Here is an 18227-nt window from a genome sequence, read left to right as displayed (position 1 = left end):
TCGGGGCCCCCATATGCTGCTCTCCAAACACCCGGCAGGCGCACTGGGAGGGGTCAGGGGGTCGTGTCCTATTGGGCAGCAGGAGGTTAGGGAACACTTGGGCCACTCTGTCCCCTTCCTACGCCATTCTACTTCGGAGGAAAAGCAAAGGTTCCTTCCTTAAGCACCTGGGCCACCGTGGCAAGACCTGGGTCGTCCTGCGGTCCCGGGCTTTGGAGCAGGGATTCTCAACGTCAGATCTCAGCCCCCCCGGAAGTGAGACAGACTGTGGGGTGGGGGGATGTCTTTGATTTTGTAGAGGCTTATATACCACCAAAATCTCACAGATGACTCTTTGGAAGCTGGACCCTCCCTCTCAATTTGATGGGAATTTGTTTTTGCTTTGTTTTGCGAAACAAATCCAAAGCAATGGATACAGATGGTCTATAGTGGTGATTTCCAAAATTTTTTCCAGCAGCCCTAGGATGCTTTTTAAAAAAAAAAAAAGGCAAAGCAAAACATAGGTGGAATCTTAAGACATCGGCCAGGTGACAGCGGTGACAGCAAACATTGCTCTGGCAGAGTTGGGAGGGCCACCTGGCCTCCCAGGAGACCCCTGATTTTAAAGCTACTTGCTCCTGTGAGGACTGAGAACACCAGACAGAGCGGGGGTATTTCGGGCACCATGGGGACAGAGGGAGGGGACAACTGCATGGTCCAGAGCTTCGAGGGAAGGGCAGCCACACGCAAACGAGCATCCCTTGCTGGGTGCTGGCGGTGGGCAGGTGAGGCTGGTGCGGGAGGCTACGGCAGCGACAGCTTACCTCCGGGTAAGACCACTCTGGGGAGTAGTCGGTCACCATGAACACCCGTCCGCTCTGCTGCAGCATCCCCAGGGTGCCCGGGGCCGAGGCGGCCGAGACTACCTCGGCAACGTGCATGTAGGCCATGGTGCTGGCCCCGCCCTCGGCGCTGCTCAGCTGCAGGCTGCCCTGCTGGGGGCTGCAGCAGGGGAGGCACATCTCTGCCTGGGTGAAGGGGGCACGGGCCCCGTCCTCTGACTGCGAGAGCGCCGCGCCATCCCCCGACACCAGCTGGTGCCCGTAGATGGCGCTGCCGCCCCCCTCCACGGAGATGAAGTCGTTGATCAGGTCGGAGAACTGGTTGCCGAAGGAGATGTCGAAGTGGTCCAGGCTGAGCTCCATGTTGGAGGCGTTGCCCAGGCCGGGCTGGGCCACGGGGTAGAGTCCCTGCACCACGTTGCCCGGGAGGAGGGGGACGCCGCCGGCGCTGCGGATCACCCCGGTGGGCTCGGGTTGCAGGTAGTGCTCGGAGCTGCAGGCCTGCAGCTCCCCGGACTTGATCAGGCCCTCGCCCCCTTCGGCCACCTGCGAGGTCTCCATGGTGACCTCCCCTTCCGCCGCCATGGCCTGGAAATTGGCCTGAAACTGCATGAGGTGGAGGGAAGACGTGGACTCAATCCGTGTCTCCACGTGGCCGCTGCAGGAGCTGGTCTGTGACGACGCCTCCGTCTTCACCGTGGGCATCACAAAGGTGCCCCCAGAGTCACCCAGGCTGCTGTGGGCGTTCTGCTCAATGGGGAGGGGCTTGCTGGCGTCCTGCAGGAAGAAGCTCGGGGAAGGGGTCTGGTGGACGTGGGGGCCCGTCTGGCTGAAGCTGGACGTGTAGTCCTTGTTGGAGTCTATTGCACTGAAGTCCATCTGCTCCAGGGTGGTGCTGGGGCTCAGGCCGCCGCCCGACGGCAGGAGGCTGGAGCCGGCGCTCAGGGTGAGGGAGCTGGAAGCCGCGGCCGCCGCGGAGGAGGAGTAGGCCTCCTTGGCCATCTGCTGCTCGAAGGAAGTGTCCTCAGTCTTAATCTCCTTGGTCAGGACGGTGGTGAAGCCGAAGCCCCTCTCCACTGGTGGCGAGTGCCGGACGTCGGCGCTGACCATCTCGGCTTTCAGGCCTCCGCCCCCGTACGTCTGGCCTTGCTTTGGGTTATTGAGGAAACAGTCGGGGTCAAAGTTCATGGTGGTTTCTGGAATCTTCCGGCCCCCGTCGAGGGTGGTGGAGAGGACGAGCTCTTCGGACACGTTGGTGGGCAGCATGGACAGGCTCTCCGAGCTGCCCGTGGTAGGGAAGGCGAACTTGTGGCCGTCGGAACTCACGGCCAGGACGAGGCCCTGAGAGGCGTCGGGCGACAGGAGGTGTTGGTTGGGGCCTGCGGTGGGGGACATGGTGTACACGGCCTCGTTGGTGACCTCGGACATGAACACCGTGGCGCTCTGGGACAAGCTCCCCATCACGGAGGCCACCGCCATGCTGGACACGCCCGTGACCACGGGGCTGTCCGCCATGTCCGGGTCGCTGTTGAGCCCGCTGCTGATGGAAACGGGGGAGCTCTGGGTGGTGTCGGGGACCTCCACCTGGTTGGTGGAGGAGACCTCTGTGCTGTTCTGGTGCAGCAGTACCGGCTTGGCCACCTTGCCGTTCCTCTTCTCGCGGCTCAAACCCTTGCCGTGGCTGTGCTCATGCTTGCCCTCGGATACGTCGTTGTGCTGCACCTCCGCGTGGCCCCCGTAACCCCCCGTCCGCGGCTCCACCTTCGGCGAGATGATGCGGTGTTTGGCACTGTTACACTTGTGGTGCACGCTGCTGCCCGCTCCTGCGGAGATCAGAAGCGCAACACGCGCGCACGCACACGCACACACGTGCACACACACACACACACACACGCAGAGTGTCAGCGCTAGGACTGCAGTGGGCCCCGTCCCTGAGCGCTGGGGTCCGGCAGAGCCCAGCCTGGGAGTCCAGGCTGGCCCTGGCCCCTCGGGGCTGCCGTGGGACGGACACTCAGGGACTCAGGCCATCTTACCCCACCCCGGGTTCTCAGGTGCCCTAGGAAACCACCGTCTGGACTGGGGGGCTTTGTCCCCGATGCTCCTTTCAGATAGTAATTGAAGAGCCCCAGTGCATAGGAGGCGGGGAAGGAGAGGCTGGGGAGAATGCCGTCCTCCAGGAAAATCCTTCCCACCTTCCGAGGCGTACTCACTCACTGGAATGGCTCAGTCTGGGATGGTGGCCGGGGCCTTCTCCCCTCCCCTGAAACTTTTCAGGCCTGTTCAGGCCACAGTGTCCCAGGAAGCCCCTCTGGGACTGAAAGCCGGTGGTTGATGGTAGGGGGCTGGGGGTGCGGTGGGTAGAGGGCAATGTACTCTCCCTGGACTAGCTCTTAGGCCCCAGGACCAAAGAGGGTTCTAGACTTTATTCCAGAGGCAGAAAGGTATTTGGGGCCACCCCCACCCCCACTCCATTTAGCTAGCCCGGGCCTATCCTCGGCTCCTCGTGGGATGAAATCCTTCTGAAGACCTGAGCGAGGACCCAGCCCTAAACCCCAGTTCAGTGGCAGAGAAGAAAGAACCTCAGGCTCTGAGCGTTTCTGAGCAACTTGCACCCGGGGCTCTGCCCCCTGGCCTCCACTCCTGTGTGATTGTCATTCCACCTGATAAGGGTGACTCTGCTTTGATAAAAGGGTGAATTCTCCCCTGATCCAGTTACAGACTCACCAAGATCCCTAAGTATGTGAAGACTTCGCGGAGAAGTGACGTGACCCTCTAATGGCAATAGCTAATTAAGGCCGCTAGGGAGTGAAGGACCACATTTCCAAGAGCAAATACCATCATCGGAAACACAGACACATCAGGACAGAGGATGGGGGCCGCTTTACATTCTTGCAGGAGACAGAGGTGGAAGCAGGAGGTTTAGCTTGAGTGGTCGCACTGACTCAGGGCTGATCTCCCAGAAAAGCCTGTGTCGGCCCGGGGACCCGGGCTCCTGCTGCTGCTGCCCGAGATCCCAGGGCCCGGAGGGCACCTGCCACGGGTGGATGTGGACAGAGACCCAACCCTGTGCACTCCTGACTCTGCTGCCCACGTTCCTAGAGGGCGCGCCTCTCCGGAAACTGCTCTCTCCTGCCCAAAGTGGGCTGCCCGCCAGCCGCGCCAGCCCCTCTGGGCAGGACGAGGGAGAGTTGCCCTGGGTGCTGTGCTGTGGCCTGGCTCCTGGCTGACCCCTCTCCCCTTGTGGTCATCACACCCGCTGCCTGGCAGCGCCCCCTCTGCCCACGTGCCCGCTGGGGGCGACCCCGCTCACCCAGGCTGCCAGTGCAGAGGCAGTTGTGGGTCCGCGGCTGTGGCTTGGTCTGGTGGCTGTCAAGGATCTGCTGTACCAGCTGCTCCACCGAGAAGCCCGAGCTGCTGTTCCCGTTGCTGCAGGTCCACTTGATGCCGTGGACTGTGGGGAGAGAGGCGGGGCGGTCAGAGGCCACGGCTGCGGGGGGAATCCTGCGAGGGCCGGGACCTGGGCCCACCCTGAGCGCGGCCCCCTTTCTGCTGGGATGCTGGCTCCAGGCACCATGAAGGATGGCCGTAAGAAGTGGCAGAGAGAGGAGGGTAGAGAAGGGAGGGCCAGGCTGCCCCACCAGACCCCGCCCCCTGGACCTCTGTGCGCCCCCTCTGCCTCCCGTCCTCCTTTCCTGTGGAGCATGGCGGTGGGGGGGGGGCAGTAGACGGCCCAGGGAGTTGCTTTTTTCCCCACAAATACCAAGTACATCGGGTGGCTCTTCCAGGGGTCCTGGAGTGGAGGGGACAGAGAGCAAGGATGGGGAAGGAGAGGTGCCAGAGGCTGAGGGACCTCCCCAGACCGCAGGTCGTGGAGATGTGGAGACGTGGTGGAGGCTGGGGAGAATGGCTCCCATCCCGGCGGGGGAGGGTGGGGAGGGGGAGCGCTTCAGACTCCTGCTCTCATCAGACTTCCCGGCCTCGAGGGATGGCAGATTGGGCACAGCGGGTGCCCCCCGATGGCCCGCCACCCGGACGGCCGCCCTGGGGTCCTGGCTCCACCCTCCTCAACCCTGGAGCCCTGCTGTCCCTGGTGTCGGAGTGGGGGACCCAGCATGACTGAGGGCGGGCTCCCCCCCTGCCTGCCTGGGTGTGTGGACTGACTGAGTTTCACGCCCGCTGTATTCTCTCAGCTGGAGCAGACCTGGCTGAGAGGTGGGGGGCTGAGCCTGGGGGACCTCTCTGGTGGCTCTGGGGGGCCGGGTCCAGCGGCAGTGAATCCACAGCCCCGGGGCTGGAGCTGGTGCCTGGGGCTTCAGGAGTGACCCAGGTCCCTATGAAGGGGGTGGACGGTGGGAGCTGGTGTTCTGAGAGGGGGAGCAGGGCATCAGGGCACAGGGTCAGGTTAGAGAGAGGCCAGGGGCTTTGCCAGCGCAAGAACAATTTGCTTTCTCCTGATCTCACGTGGACTCCATGGGAAGAACTGTCACAGCTCGCAGAGCCTGCCTTTGCTCTCTGAGGGGCACAAGGAGACACACAGGGAGAGTCTACGCAGCGGGTAGGAGCTGGGCTGGATTCAGATGTGGATTGGAGTCCAGGTTTTGTTCTGTACTTGCTGTGTGAATTTGGCCAAGTCACTAAACCTCTCTGAGCCTCAGTTTCCTCACCTGCAAAATGGGAATACAAGAGTATCCGCCTCACAGGGTGGCCCGGAGGAAACCCAATCTCCTGCCTGGCACTCCGTGTGGACCCCACCAAGACTAGCTGTTGTCATAACCGTTAATGTTGATGATGGCAACGACGGCGACACACAGCACGCGATGCCGGCCTTGCCCTGGCAGCTTGGCCGATGCTTTGGGAACAGGCCTGGGGAAGGCAGCTGCTTGCTGTGACCTCCACAGGCGGCTCAGCCTTGGAACGCTGCAGGGAGAGCTCCACGGCGCCGTCCGTCTCATGCCTCAGCTCCTTGTGTGCTCCTGCGCTTTCATGTAGAACTTCAGTGGTTTTTCAAAGAAAACCCCGGTGTGAGGGTCGTGATCTGCTGGGAACCCCCTGAGGCTGCCGCTTCTCTTCTCCTCTCCATGCACCTGCCCAGGTGTTCGCCCAGGATCCTCGCCTCCACTCCATTCTGATGAGGCTCTGGCCCCTCGGGAGGTCTTCCTGGCTCTGCCGCTCATTTCTTCAAAAGCGCTGGGGCCCCAGCCCTGCTCCTGGAGAATTCTGGCGAGTCATTGAGAGGGGACGGTGGCTGAGTGGCTTCTGCCTCGAGCTAGCTCTGCTGCCTGGATTTGAAGTCGTGGGCGCCTGTTTGGAGCCCTGTGTGATGCGCATGCCCAGGGGTTGGGTGTTTGCAGCCCACCTTTCTGCAGGTGGATGGCGCCGCCCCTTGGGATCCCTCGGGGAAACCTCCGGCAGCCCCAGGAAGCTTGCACTCCCGCTGGCTCAGGCAGCTGGAAGGGACAGCCCAAGCCAGGGGTTTGCAAACCTCATCATAGCTGCGGAGCACTTTTCGCAAATAAACCTCTACCTGGAAATCCAATATGGAAAACAGATCACAGCAGAAGGGGCCTGGCCCAGGCAGGACTTAGGGGTCAGGGCGTGTCCTCACACCTGGGCCCCCCTTAGCTGAGGACCTTTTCCAGAATCCTCATTTTATAGATGAGAAAACAGGGGCTGAGGGTGGGGGCCAGAGGGCAGGACCCAAACCGCTGTACACAGATGTCCTGTCCCAGCCCAGGGGCTCCGGAGGGGCGCCCGACTTCTCTTGAAAGCTCTGCGCAAGTGCCTTGCATGCAGTCAGGATGGCACACACAGGGCTCTGTCTTAGGCCAAGTCTTTAGGTTCTGCAAGTGTGAGACCAGAAGCTTCCAGAGCTCATCACGGGCGCTTCTACATGTGCAGGACTTGGAGCAGGGCTCCTTGCAAAGCCAGACCAGGTGTCCTCAGGGAACCCTCTCCCGGCCCACCCGAGTCTGAACTTGAATCCCTGGAGACGTGAGCTAGGCTCAGGCAGCCCCACCTCTGGCTTCTGGCTGCAGGACCCCACCCCACCCAAAGGTCTGGGGTGCTGGCGTTGGGTGGGCTCGCTAACCCCCGGACTGCCCGTCGCCTCTGCTGGAATGTTCTGGCATTTTGGACCAGGCCCCCCCAGTGCTGACAACTGCCGCGCAGACCAGCCTCCTCCAGCCCCCGTGCGGGCGCCGCTCCTGCGTTCTTCCTGCTTCTTGTTCGTCTCCTCATGTTGTGAAGGTTATAAAATGAAAACCCAGTGAAGGGTGACAGATTGCAAGCAGAGAATTTCTGGATACTTAATGCAAATTACCTACTGTCTTAGCGCATCCAATATGCAAATTGCCTCCCTCCCCCTCTGGTGGGGGAGGGGAGAGGAGCCCCCTCCTCGGAGGTGGTGAGCTGTTAGTACCGAATATCAAATACTATCAAGACGGCTTTTAACATGTCACGCTCCGCTTCCCGACACGTAATGAATCAATGGGAAAGGAGATTTCTATTGGGAAAAGCGTGCTTTATGGAAGGAAGGTTGATACACACGCACGCTGGCCCCCTCCCCCTCCACTGCCTCTCCTCCTTCGTAAAAGCAGCTAAAGGGAAACCCATTGAAGGTACAGTTGGTGAAAGGTAAGGTCATGAACTGGGGCGGAGGGCACAGAAGGAGAAAAGGGAATAGCCCCCGCCCCCCCCCCCCCCCCCCCCCCCCCCCCGCCCAAATCACCTCTTTGTGGCTCTGGGCCACATCATCCCCTCTGCTCTCTGAGTCTCGGGGGAGGGCTCCTCATTCCCAGGCCACAGTTGGCCGCCTGGGGGTGGGGGTGGCCTGAGTGTTTCCTGCCGAATCCCTGGCCGGGGAGCCTCTAAGTCTCCCCATGCAGGAGGCCTGGACGGTGCTCCCGGGCTGCTCAGGTGATGGAGGGGGGCCTGCCTTGTGTGCCCAGGAAGGCCGGGGCAAGGAAGGTACCAGAGAGGGAGAAGGCGGGCGTGGGTGACTCCTCACAGGCCTGCACAGGACAGGAGTGGCCAGAGGGCCACACTGGCCAGAGGAAAGTGGGGTGCTGCAGGGTACTTCTGCGGCTCCGCCCATAGTTCTGCTGCTGCCCAGGGACCCCGCACCTGGGCCCGACTGGCTCTGCCAGGCGGAGTGCAGCAGGCCCCGTGGGAGGACTGGTCTGCAAGCCGACGGTGCTGACGTGGCCTGAGCACGACACTCACCCTGACGACCTCCCAGAGCTGGGCAGCCGGGCTAACACTAGTCTGAATAATCAAAAGGAAATCAGTGACAACAGCAAGGGGCCACGCTTTGGAGAGCATCTTCTGATGAGCAATTCACCCAAGAGGCAGCCAGCCACTGGGAAGAGTGTAACAGAGATCTGGAGGAAGGGGCTGGGGAAGGTATGGGGGTGAATCCTCTACCCCCACCCCTGCCTGGGGCCAGCTGCCAGCTAAGGGCCACTTGGCTCATGCCTGCTCCATCCCAGCCTTGTGGGGGGTTGTAGGTGGAGAGCTTTGGCCAGGTAGGCCAGGTTGAGCTGCCCAGTCACTCTGTTATGGACAGAATTGTGTACCCCCCCAAAATTCTTAGGTTGAAACCCTAACCTCCAATTTGAGTATATTTGGAGATAGGGCCTTTTGGAAGATAATTAAGGTTAAATGAGGTCCTAAGGGTGGGTCCTTATCCAACAGAACTGGTGTCCTTATAAGAAGAGGAAGAGACACCAGGGGTGAGCGCACAGAGGAAAGGTCATGTGAGGACACAGTGAGAAGGTGGCCGTCTGCAAGCCAAGGGGAGAGGCCTCAACAGAAACCACCCCTGCCCACACCTTGATCTTGAACTTCCAGCCTCCAGAACTGTGAGAAGTAAATGCCTACGGTTTAAGCTGCCCCATCTGTGGTGTTCTGTTATGGGAGCCCCAGCTGGCATCAGGGTTCAGGCCTGAGCCCTACATGCCCCTGGGAGAGACCCACCCTGCCCTTGTGCAGCACACGTTGGGTGTGTATGTTTGGGGGCACTGAGATCTTTCCAGAGTGCCTCCTTTTGAAACCGAGCAGGACCCTGTGGGGCTCCTGGGCACAGAAACCTTTCTGTCCCCCATTTCTCGTTTGTAGGGAGCAGACTCCAGACTCCATGGCCTTCCCTGGGTTCCAAAGGGCAGATCTGAACAGTTGCTAAACAAGGGAGGAACAGCCAAGCAACCACCTGAGGCGAGATTAGAGGAACCAGAGAAGCTCATCAAGAGACCACCTGAGACCAGATTGGAGGGGTGCAGCCCCTGCACACACTCTAATCTTATCAGCAACCCCACGCTTGAACTATGGCTATAAAACTCCTCGTCAAATCCTCCCGTGTTGGGACACGGAGTTTTTCGGAGCAGGAGCCCGCCGTGCCCCCCTCTGCCTGGCGAAGCAATAAAGCTGTTCTTTTCTGTTTCTGAGATTCTGTTCGGCGCCGGTGCACAGAGGCTGAGCTTTGGCACCACTTTCGCTGCCCCTTTAAATCTTACCCTTCCATCCAGCACATGCCTGCTCAAGCCTCACCTCCCCCTGGAGGCCCTCCCGGTTGCTCTAGCTCTCCACCCCACTGGAGCCGGAGTCTGACTCATGGGGACAGGATGTTATCGAGGGGACCTTCTCTAGTCCCCATGCTTCGAACCATGCCTGGCACATAGCAGATGCTCAGCGAAGACTGGTGGAGTGAATAAACGAATGGGTGGTTTCTCAGTCACTCAACCCCTCTCCAGCACTGCTCCCGTTTTGTTTCATCCATTCATTAATTCCCCCAATGAACTGTAAGCAGAGCTCAAATCTCAATAATAATAACAAAATTAATATTTACTGAACCGACACTACCTGCTAGGCATTGTGCTATGTTCTTTATATGTTGACTCCATTATAAAAAGAAATAAATCACGATAATATCTACCCTTGACTACCCTTGAGTATCTACTGTGGGCAGGGCACGGGGCAGTGGTTCTCCAAGGGTGGTCCCAGCTGCCGTGAAATCACCTGGAAATATGTTAGAAATGCACATTGCCAGGCCCCATCCCGCCCTGTGATGAATCAGAAACTCTGGGGAGGAGGCCCAGATCTGTGTCCTACCCTCCAGGGGAATCGACGCTGGCTCAAATTTGAGACCCATTGGTCTAGAGATTACATCTCTCATCTCTCAATGATCCTTTGAGGCCGAATTATTGTCCCGTTTCATTAATGTGACAACCAAGACTCAGGAAAGTTGTGGAACCTGCCCAAGGTCACTCAGCAGATAAGTGGGGGTGGGGAGGGGTTGCCGTTTCCACTGAGCCAACTGCCTCGGATGGGTCTTCCCAGGCTGCATCCCTCCTGGACCGAGGAATGGCCGGACGGTTAATCACGGGCCGGGGAGGGAGGGCTACTCCCATCAGAAGGCCGAGATTCTTTCTACTCACTTCACTTCCTAGAGAGAGGGATGCCGCGCTTTCCTGGGGGCTGGTGAGTGTGCAGGAAACCCAGACCCCCTGGGGCTAGGCCAGGTTCTGTCCCCCAGCCCGCCGCCCACCCAGCTGTCTCCTGCCCTGACCACGGAGGGTGCCGGCTGCCTCTGAAGGGCCAGGTGGGCAGCCAGGCCGGAATGTGCGGCCACCCAGACCAGAGCAGAGGAAGCTTGCCTTGGGCCTCCCGAGGGTAGGGCAGGAAGTGAGAGGCAGGGCCTGCTGTGCACCTGCTCTTGGAGGAGAAGAGGCGAGAGAGGGAGGCCCGTGGGAGAACATCTCAGCATCTGAACCTGGGCCGCTGGGGTTCCCGGAGGGGTCCCCGGTCTCGTTCACTGAAGCCCACTGGGGGAAGTTATGGGAAATCTCTATGAAAGACAGGAAGCCCAAAGCAAGACTCTTCCCAGAGAACGTGGGGATCGTGGGAGCAGTGTTTGGCTCCTTGCCTGGATTTCTAGTCATTGGAGGTCGGATGGGGTGCGTAGGGGACACCGAGTCACAGATGGGGCTGGGATGTGTGTGGGGGGCCCAGAGGCGGTCTTCTTGGTTGTCCTCTGAAGCCTCAAATGCTTCCCGAGGTGGCTGCCCCAGGCAGTGATAGAATTCTCCTGAAGGGCAGGGAGAACCTCTGAGCTCAGTGCCTGGCTAGCGGTACAGGAGGGACGGGCTGAGATTCAAGAACATCCGGAGCCTGTCGGGGCGGGGGCGGGGGGGGACTTCCCTAGCCATCCAGTGGTTAAGATTTTGCACTTCCACTGCAGGGGGCATGGGTTTGATCCCTGGTGGGGGAACTAAGATCCCGCATGCTGCGTGGCAAAATAAATAAGTAAATAAATAAATAAAATGTTAAAAAATGCAAAACAAAACAGAGCCTGTGGGAGACAGGCCAGCAGGACCACGCTGGCCAGGGGTCAGGGGCCCCAGTGGCCGCAGCTCTTTTCCTCACATGCGTGTGATCTTGGGAAGATCTTTGATTCCTCTTGGCCTCCGTTTCCTCATCTGTAAAATGGGTGCCTCCCACGGGTTCACCTGATGACACATCTCTGTTCCCCAAGGGACTTCAAAGACACAAGTGGGTCCCACACCCCGGATTCCGATTCAGTGGCGTCCGCAGGAGATCTGAGTCAGGACAGGGTTGAGGGTCCCGAGTGAGAGGACCCTTTCTGCTCTGAAACGTCATGCCTGGAACACTTTGGAAAGGAATTAGACGGTCAGAAAGGCCTACTCTGGGAGGCCCCACACGCTGAGGCAGCCCCAGGAGCTGGTGAGAGCAAGCTGCCTGCCCTCCTAGTCTCTGTGGGGCTGTAACTTCTGGAAGGATATAGGCACATCGGCTGGCGCTTGGGTCACCACGGTAACAGCACAGGTGGCCCCTGCCGGGATAGACATTTGGCTTTCTTTACACAGGAAGAGGTTTCTTGGTGCTGTGTCGAGCAGGTGACAAGTGGCATGTTGGTGACAAAGAAAATCCCCCCACCTCCCGACAGAGGCTTTTGGGGGGCCTTTCTCTTGGCCCCCAGCAGCCTGCACTCATCCCGTGCTCCCACCCGGGGACTCAACTCTCTGTAAAGACCTACACAGAGGTGACTGTTTAACTGCTGTCCAGACAGGTCCCCTTGGAGACGGAAACGGGCACTGTGATAATCTGTCTGGACAATGGTGTCACCTGGACGCTCCCAGGCAACCCGGTCCTGTGGTCACCCTACAGAGGAGCCACGTGAGAGAGGCGGGCAGGAGAGGGGCCGCCAGACGCCTCTCCAGGAGTGAACGAGCCTGTTTGGATGTCCCCCAGTTGTTGACACTAGAAGGCTGTCTCCATGGCAACAAGGTCAATGGGAGATGGCAGCCGCGTTGGTTTAATTTTCACTGTATTCTTGTTGACAGGAGTAAAGGCCCGGCTTCTGATTTCTTGGTTCAACTGGATAAAATTTTCATTAGATTTAACTTCTCATATCCAGACACCCACATATGATTCAATTTCCCCGTCTCACCCTCAGCTCCTTCTCCTACTGGTCCTGAGGACATTTTCAGAAATCTCATTTCGAGGAGTGTGGAGGCTGAGCGGGGACAGGGTGGCGTGTGTGTGCGCGGGCACGCGGTGGCGTGTGTGTGCGCGGGCACGCGGTGTCATGTGTGTGCACGGGCACGCGGTGGCGTGTGTGTGCGCGGGCACGCATGGGCTGTGTCCCAAATGGGCTTGTAATTCCTGGTTCTGAATGTCAGGGGACGTGGGGCATAAGACCCCCCTTTCCATCTTTTACCAGGAGGCATCGGCTTCGTTCCAACAGTGAACAAGCCCAGGGAAAGGCAGAGGGTCTGAGGACTTCTTCCAGGTGGGAGGGACCTCGGAGGGGAGGGGTGGGGAGAAGGGCTTCCCAACTGGGAGCTGATTTGGGCCGCTTAGGCCGCACCAGCAGGAAATTCAGGCCACGTGGGGATGGAGTTCCCCGTACCTCTGCACTTGACCTCACAGGCAATCTCCTAGAAGCTCAGTGGCATAAAAAGTGGCCTGGCTGAGCGGTTCCGCACCGGCCCCGCTCACTGGGCCAAGGATGTGCATCGTGGAGCGATTTGAGTCTCGCAGAATCTCCTGATTTGCTGAGTGGCATTGTGACCGAGGCCGGGAATTCTTTGCTCTGTAGTGAGAGCGTGAGTGTGCTTGAAGTTCTCTGATTGTCTAGCAATGTTGGATGGAAGCCCAATTTGGCAGTCGGGGGTGGGGAGAAGAAGCTTTAGCCATTCTCCCACATCTGGGAACCACGTGGGGTCTGAATTCTCTTCTCTTTTAGGCTCGACTGCAGCCTCTTCTCCCAGGCTCTGCCCAGGGGCAGAGGTGGCAGGAGTGACCACCTGTCCGCCAGCCCCTCCGGGCCACTAGCAGCGGGGGCAGGGGACCAGGTTTTTGGGTTCCGAAGGGTCTCCGTCTTGCTTTTGGGAGACCCTGGACTCAGATCCCTCCTCCGTGTGCCCGGAGGTGGCGCCCTAGAAAGGGGTAGCTGTCTCTCGCCTCCTACCAGAACCTTCAATTTTCAAAGAGAAGCTGAAAATCTGGAGATTAAAATGTTGGCAACAAATTCTAAGTTTAACAAAATCACCCCCCAGCATGAGCAGGGCTGTGTCAGCTCTGGGAGGTGGTCAGGCACACCCTGCCCACCAGCACAGAGGGACCCCCATCAAAGCTCCTGGAATTAGTGGACGGCAGAGTCGGAGCAGGGGATTCTGTGACAGCAGGGAGTGCATGGCGCCCAAGCGGCCCTGAGGGGGCAAGTAGCCAGCGAGGGACAGGAAGTCAAAATAAGTACTTCTCTTTCAGTTCTCTGATGTGGGGGACAAACCAGCTAAATAAAATTTAGCCCAAGGGAGAAAGGCACATTTGCAAAACAAGCCTGGATCCTTCCAGCAGAGCAGGAAAAGGAAGTAATCCCTATTTAAAACCAGCCTATCCTACTAAGTGAAGTCAGCCAGACAGAGAAAGACAAATATGGTATGATATTGCATATATGTGGAATCTCAAAAAAAAAAAAAAAAGGGGGCTTCCCTGGTGGCGCAGTGGTTAAGAGTCTGCCTGCCAATGCGGCGGACACGGGTTCGAGCCCTGGTCTGGGAAGATCCCACATGCCGCGGAGCAACTAAGCCCGTGGGCCACAACTACTGAGCCCATGTGCCTAGAGGCTGTGCTCTGCAACAAGAGAAGCCACCACAATGAGACGCCAGCGATCTGCAACGAAGAGTAGCCTCCACTCACTGTGACTGAAAAGAAAGCCCCCATGCAGCAATGAAGAACCAACGCAGCCCAAAATAAATAAATTAAAAAGAAAAGGAACAAATGAACTTATTTACAAAACAGAAAGAGACTCACAGACATAGAAAACAAACTCCTGGTTACCAAAAGGGAAAGTGGGCGGAGGGATAAATTAAGAGTTTGGGATTAACATATACACACGACTACATATAAAATAGATAATCAACAAGGACCTACTGTATAGCACAGGGAACTATACTCAATATTTTGTAGTAACCTAGAAGGGAAAAGAATCTGACAGAAAGAATATATATGTATATATGTATACGTTTGAATCACTGTGCTGTACACCTAAAACTAACACAACATTGTAAAGCAACTCTACCTCAATTAAAGAAAACAGATCAGCCTTGCCTCTTCCTGCCTCTGCACTGCCTGCTCTCCCCTGCGCCAGGCTGGGCGGTGCCCGGGAGGCGTCCTAGAGAGAGGGAGATGTAAGGAGACCCACGCTGCCTGCTCTTCATCCCTGCAGCTCCTAACCAAAGAGACAAGCAAGATGGACAGGGGACTCCTCCCCAGGCCCTTGTGTACTGAACCGCCTCCCTCCGTGACTCCAAAGCCAGCTGACACAGGCACAAGGCGGGGCAGAACCTCTGGGCCTCACGGGCTTCATCCACTGATTAACGCCTCTGCACTTAGGGAAAGAGCTGCGGTCCTGGGCCCTGGGCCCGCCACGGGGACGCAGATGGGCTTCCCTTTATGGGGCTCCAGGGTTTCTCATGACTTCAAGTCGGTAAGTGTCTGGCAAGACCCCATTATGTGATGACACTAACATCTAACTTTCAACCCAAGGAAACTTCTAGGGCTGGTACCATGTCTTAATCCAGAGTCTATGGAAAGACTTCACGGGGTCCTGAAACACCCAGAAGTGATACACCCTACTCTTTGCACAAGTTCAAGGTCAGCATTGCCTCCGGTGCCAGCCTCACTTCCACATGGATCTGAGAATCAGCTGATACTCAAAGAGGCCTGTGGCCCCAAAAAGGGGCCGACCCTGATCTCTGCAACAGGGCTCCTTGGCTGGCTTCTCGCTGGAAACTGCATTAGGCTAGGATCTCTCAAAAAGCAGGAGAATCTTGCTTGTTAAAAAATTCAGATTCCTGGGACGTCCCTGGCAGCCTAGTGGTTAGGAGTCCACGCTTTCACTGCCCTGGCCCGGGTTCAGTCCCTGGTCAGGGAACTGAGATCCCGCAAGATTCATGGCAAAAAAAAAAACAAAAACAAAACAAAACATTCCTAGGTCCCTGCCTTTTATCAACCTGCCCCGGAGGTTCTGATACGGGCCACTGCTGCCGGCACTGAGCCCATGTCTGTGCCCAGGCTCTGCGGGCCTTGAAGGACTGGCAGGGGGTGGTGGGTAGCGAGAGGTGGGGGAACCACAGCTGCTCTGTCTTCCCTGAGCCCCCGTGGTGGGCGGCCTGGAGATGCACACTCTCCTCCCTGACTCCTGGTCTCTCACTCCTACCCTGAGTCTAACTCCAGAGATGGGAACACTGGAAAAGGCTGCTAATTGGGTATTTCTGGCCAGAAAGAAACCTTCCAGCCCTGGGTGACAACAGCTTCCCCTTTCCCTGGACTGATCTACCCCCCACCTTTCCCTCCCAACTCACGGTACCCCCGCGTGCAGCTCCATGGGGGCAGCAGCTATGCGACTTGCTTTGCAAGTGCCCCTCCATCACCCAGACTGAGACTTGAAGCATGCGTTCCCGGTCACGGGCTAAGCTGCCAGCCCCTCCACCTGCAACCGGCCAGGCTATGCCTGATCAGGATAGACCGCATGGGAGAGGAGGCTCCCTAGGGCCCCCTTCTGTCTGTTCCAGCCCCCCCATCCCCCTCCCAGACCCAGAATCACAGAGCAGGTTCCCGGCACCAGGTCCACGGGCAGGGGTGAGTCGTGCCCCCTGCCTGCCTGCTCCCATCCCAGCCTGGGGAGTGGGACGCCTCCGGAGAGGTCACGTCTCTGAGCCGCTCTGCTGCTGCAGGCCACCAGGTGGCGCTAGGCGACCAGGAACCGGTTTGGTGTGGGCCCCAGAAAGGAAAGCCTTTGTTGATTTTACTTCTTGATGTTCTATAATCACCAGGATGACAATCTAAGCAAAAAAGCAAAACAAATAAACACCGCCCCTCTTACTGGGTCTTTGGTCTTTGTCTGGAAAATGATGAAAAAACAACAGGCGCCTTGACATACAACCTGAGGCTTGGGTGTGGCAACAGTGAGGTCAGCAGGCAGAGGAAGGGCTGGGGGCTCTGGACACGGAGGGACCTCACTGTTGGCTTAACCTGCGGGGTGAGTAGCTCCTGGAAGACGCCGCTGAGAACCAGTCTGCTCCTTCTGGTCTCCGCCGCATCAGCCACGTCTCAGCAAGGGGGTTCCTGTCTCCAGCCACCCTGCCTTTGCCGTCCCGGCCTCACGGAGGCACAGAGGCTGTGCTCCTCCGGAGGGCGCACGGGGAGGGGCTGACACCCTGGCTTCTGGAACACCTACAGGCTGCAGGAGCCCAGGGACCAAGGTGACTGGGAGAACTGAGGATTTCGGGGAGCTAGGGGGGCACACTTGAACCCCACACTCAACGTGGGCTCCACCACCATCAAAATGGCCCTCATCACCTTAGACTTGGCTTGGTCTTTGCCCACCTACACTCAACATAGCCTCCCTCCCCACACTGAATATGGATGGCCTCCACCCTCACTACCAACATGGCTTCCATCACTCCCCACGCTCAACATGGCCTCCCTCCCCACACTGAATATGGATGGCCTCCACCCTCACTACCAACATGGCCTCCATCCCTCTCCACTCAACATGGCCTCCCTCCCCACACTGAATATGGATGGCCTCCACCCTCACTACCAACATGGCCTCCATCCCTCTCCACATTCAACATGGCCTCCATCCCCACACTGAATATGGATGGCCTCCACCCTCACTACCAACATGGCTTCCATCCCTCCCCACGCTCAACGTGGCCTCCCTCCCCACACTGAATATGGATGGTCTCCATCCCCACACTGAATATAGATGGGCTCCACCCTCACTACCAGCATGGCCTCCATCCCTCTCCACACTCAACATGGCCTCCATCCCCACTACCAACATGGCCTCCATCCCTCTCCACACTCAACATGGCCTCCACTCTCACTACCAACATGGCCTCCACCCCTCTCCACACTCAACATGGCCACCATCCCTACTACCAACTTGGACTTTATCACTTCATTCTTGACATAACTTCCTGCCTCACACTCAACACGGCTTCCTCAGTATGGCCTCCACTCCCGTGTACTCAACGTGACTTCCGCCTCCCCCCACCCTCCCGTCAACATGACCTTAACCACCTCACACTCAACCTGGCCTCTACCCGCACCCATAACACGGCTCCCATGACATCTACACCTCTCCCTCCATGCGATTTCCATCACTTCGTACTCAGTGTGCCCTTTAAGCCTCAAACGTGAGGCTCACTGCAGTCACCTCAGCGCACACCTGTGTGCACCCCTGCCTGCTCTCTCCTTCTTGCTGCCCACCCAGCCTCCCTGCCTCCCGTCTGTCCCGCACGTCCCTCCAGGCCAGGGGACCAGGGAGCCTCCCGACTGCTCCGAGCCTGGGTCTCCTGGATGTCTGGGCACTTGAAGGCAGAGCCGTGTATTCTGCTCTCAGGCCGTCTGCTTCGGGCCCCTCAGCCGGTCCGGCCTCTTGGGTTTGTCTTCCTGAGGGCAGGGCCCGGGCTTTTCCCCACCTGGCAGCCTCTGCAGGGCTGGTACTGGGCTGAGCTCAGAGCAGAGGTTCTAGAAGCTTGTTCTGGTTTGGTGTTGGGGGCGCAGGAGTTCCCGAGGGGCCGTCCAGCTGGTCTTTGCCGGTGCCCCTCAGCACAGGGCTTAGCAGGGGCTGAGCCCTCAAACTCAGGAGAGAGGACCGGCCTTCTGGCTCCGACGCAGCCCCGACACCTACATACTTTGTGTCCACGATGTCGTTTGACAGCCACAGGGCCGCAGGGAAGGGCCCATGATCATCCCGCCCTGAAGGACGATGCTGCTAGGAGGGCTGGGGTGACCCGCGCTAGGCCGCTTGCTGGTCAGAGGAGGAGCTGGGACCCCCCCCCCTGCTCCCAGGGCTGTCCTTCTACCCATCCC

At 58.5% G+C, this 18227-nt stretch overlaps 1 protein-coding gene across 1 annotated transcript in view; it reads right to left on the bottom strand.

Moving 5' to 3' along the window:
* The window catches only part of CAMTA1 (calmodulin binding transcription activator 1), a gene marked incomplete at its 5' end in the record, with an annotated part of 885827 nt that overhangs the window by 89429 nt on the left and 778171 nt on the right, over window positions 1–18227 (bottom strand). Inside the window, 2 exon segments of the mRNA XM_079918494.1 lie at window positions 804–2644; window positions 4132–4272. Of these exon segments, the coding sequence (XP_079774620.1) occupies window positions 804–2644; window positions 4132–4272 (1982 nt within the window).

Source organism: Stenella coeruleoalba, assembly GCF_951394435.1.
Source record: "Stenella coeruleoalba genome assembly, chromosome: 1".
NCBI classification, from domain to species: domain Eukaryota; kingdom Metazoa; phylum Chordata; class Mammalia; order Artiodactyla; family Delphinidae; genus Stenella; species Stenella coeruleoalba.
This window is presented reverse-complemented; position numbering and strand designations above follow the sequence as displayed.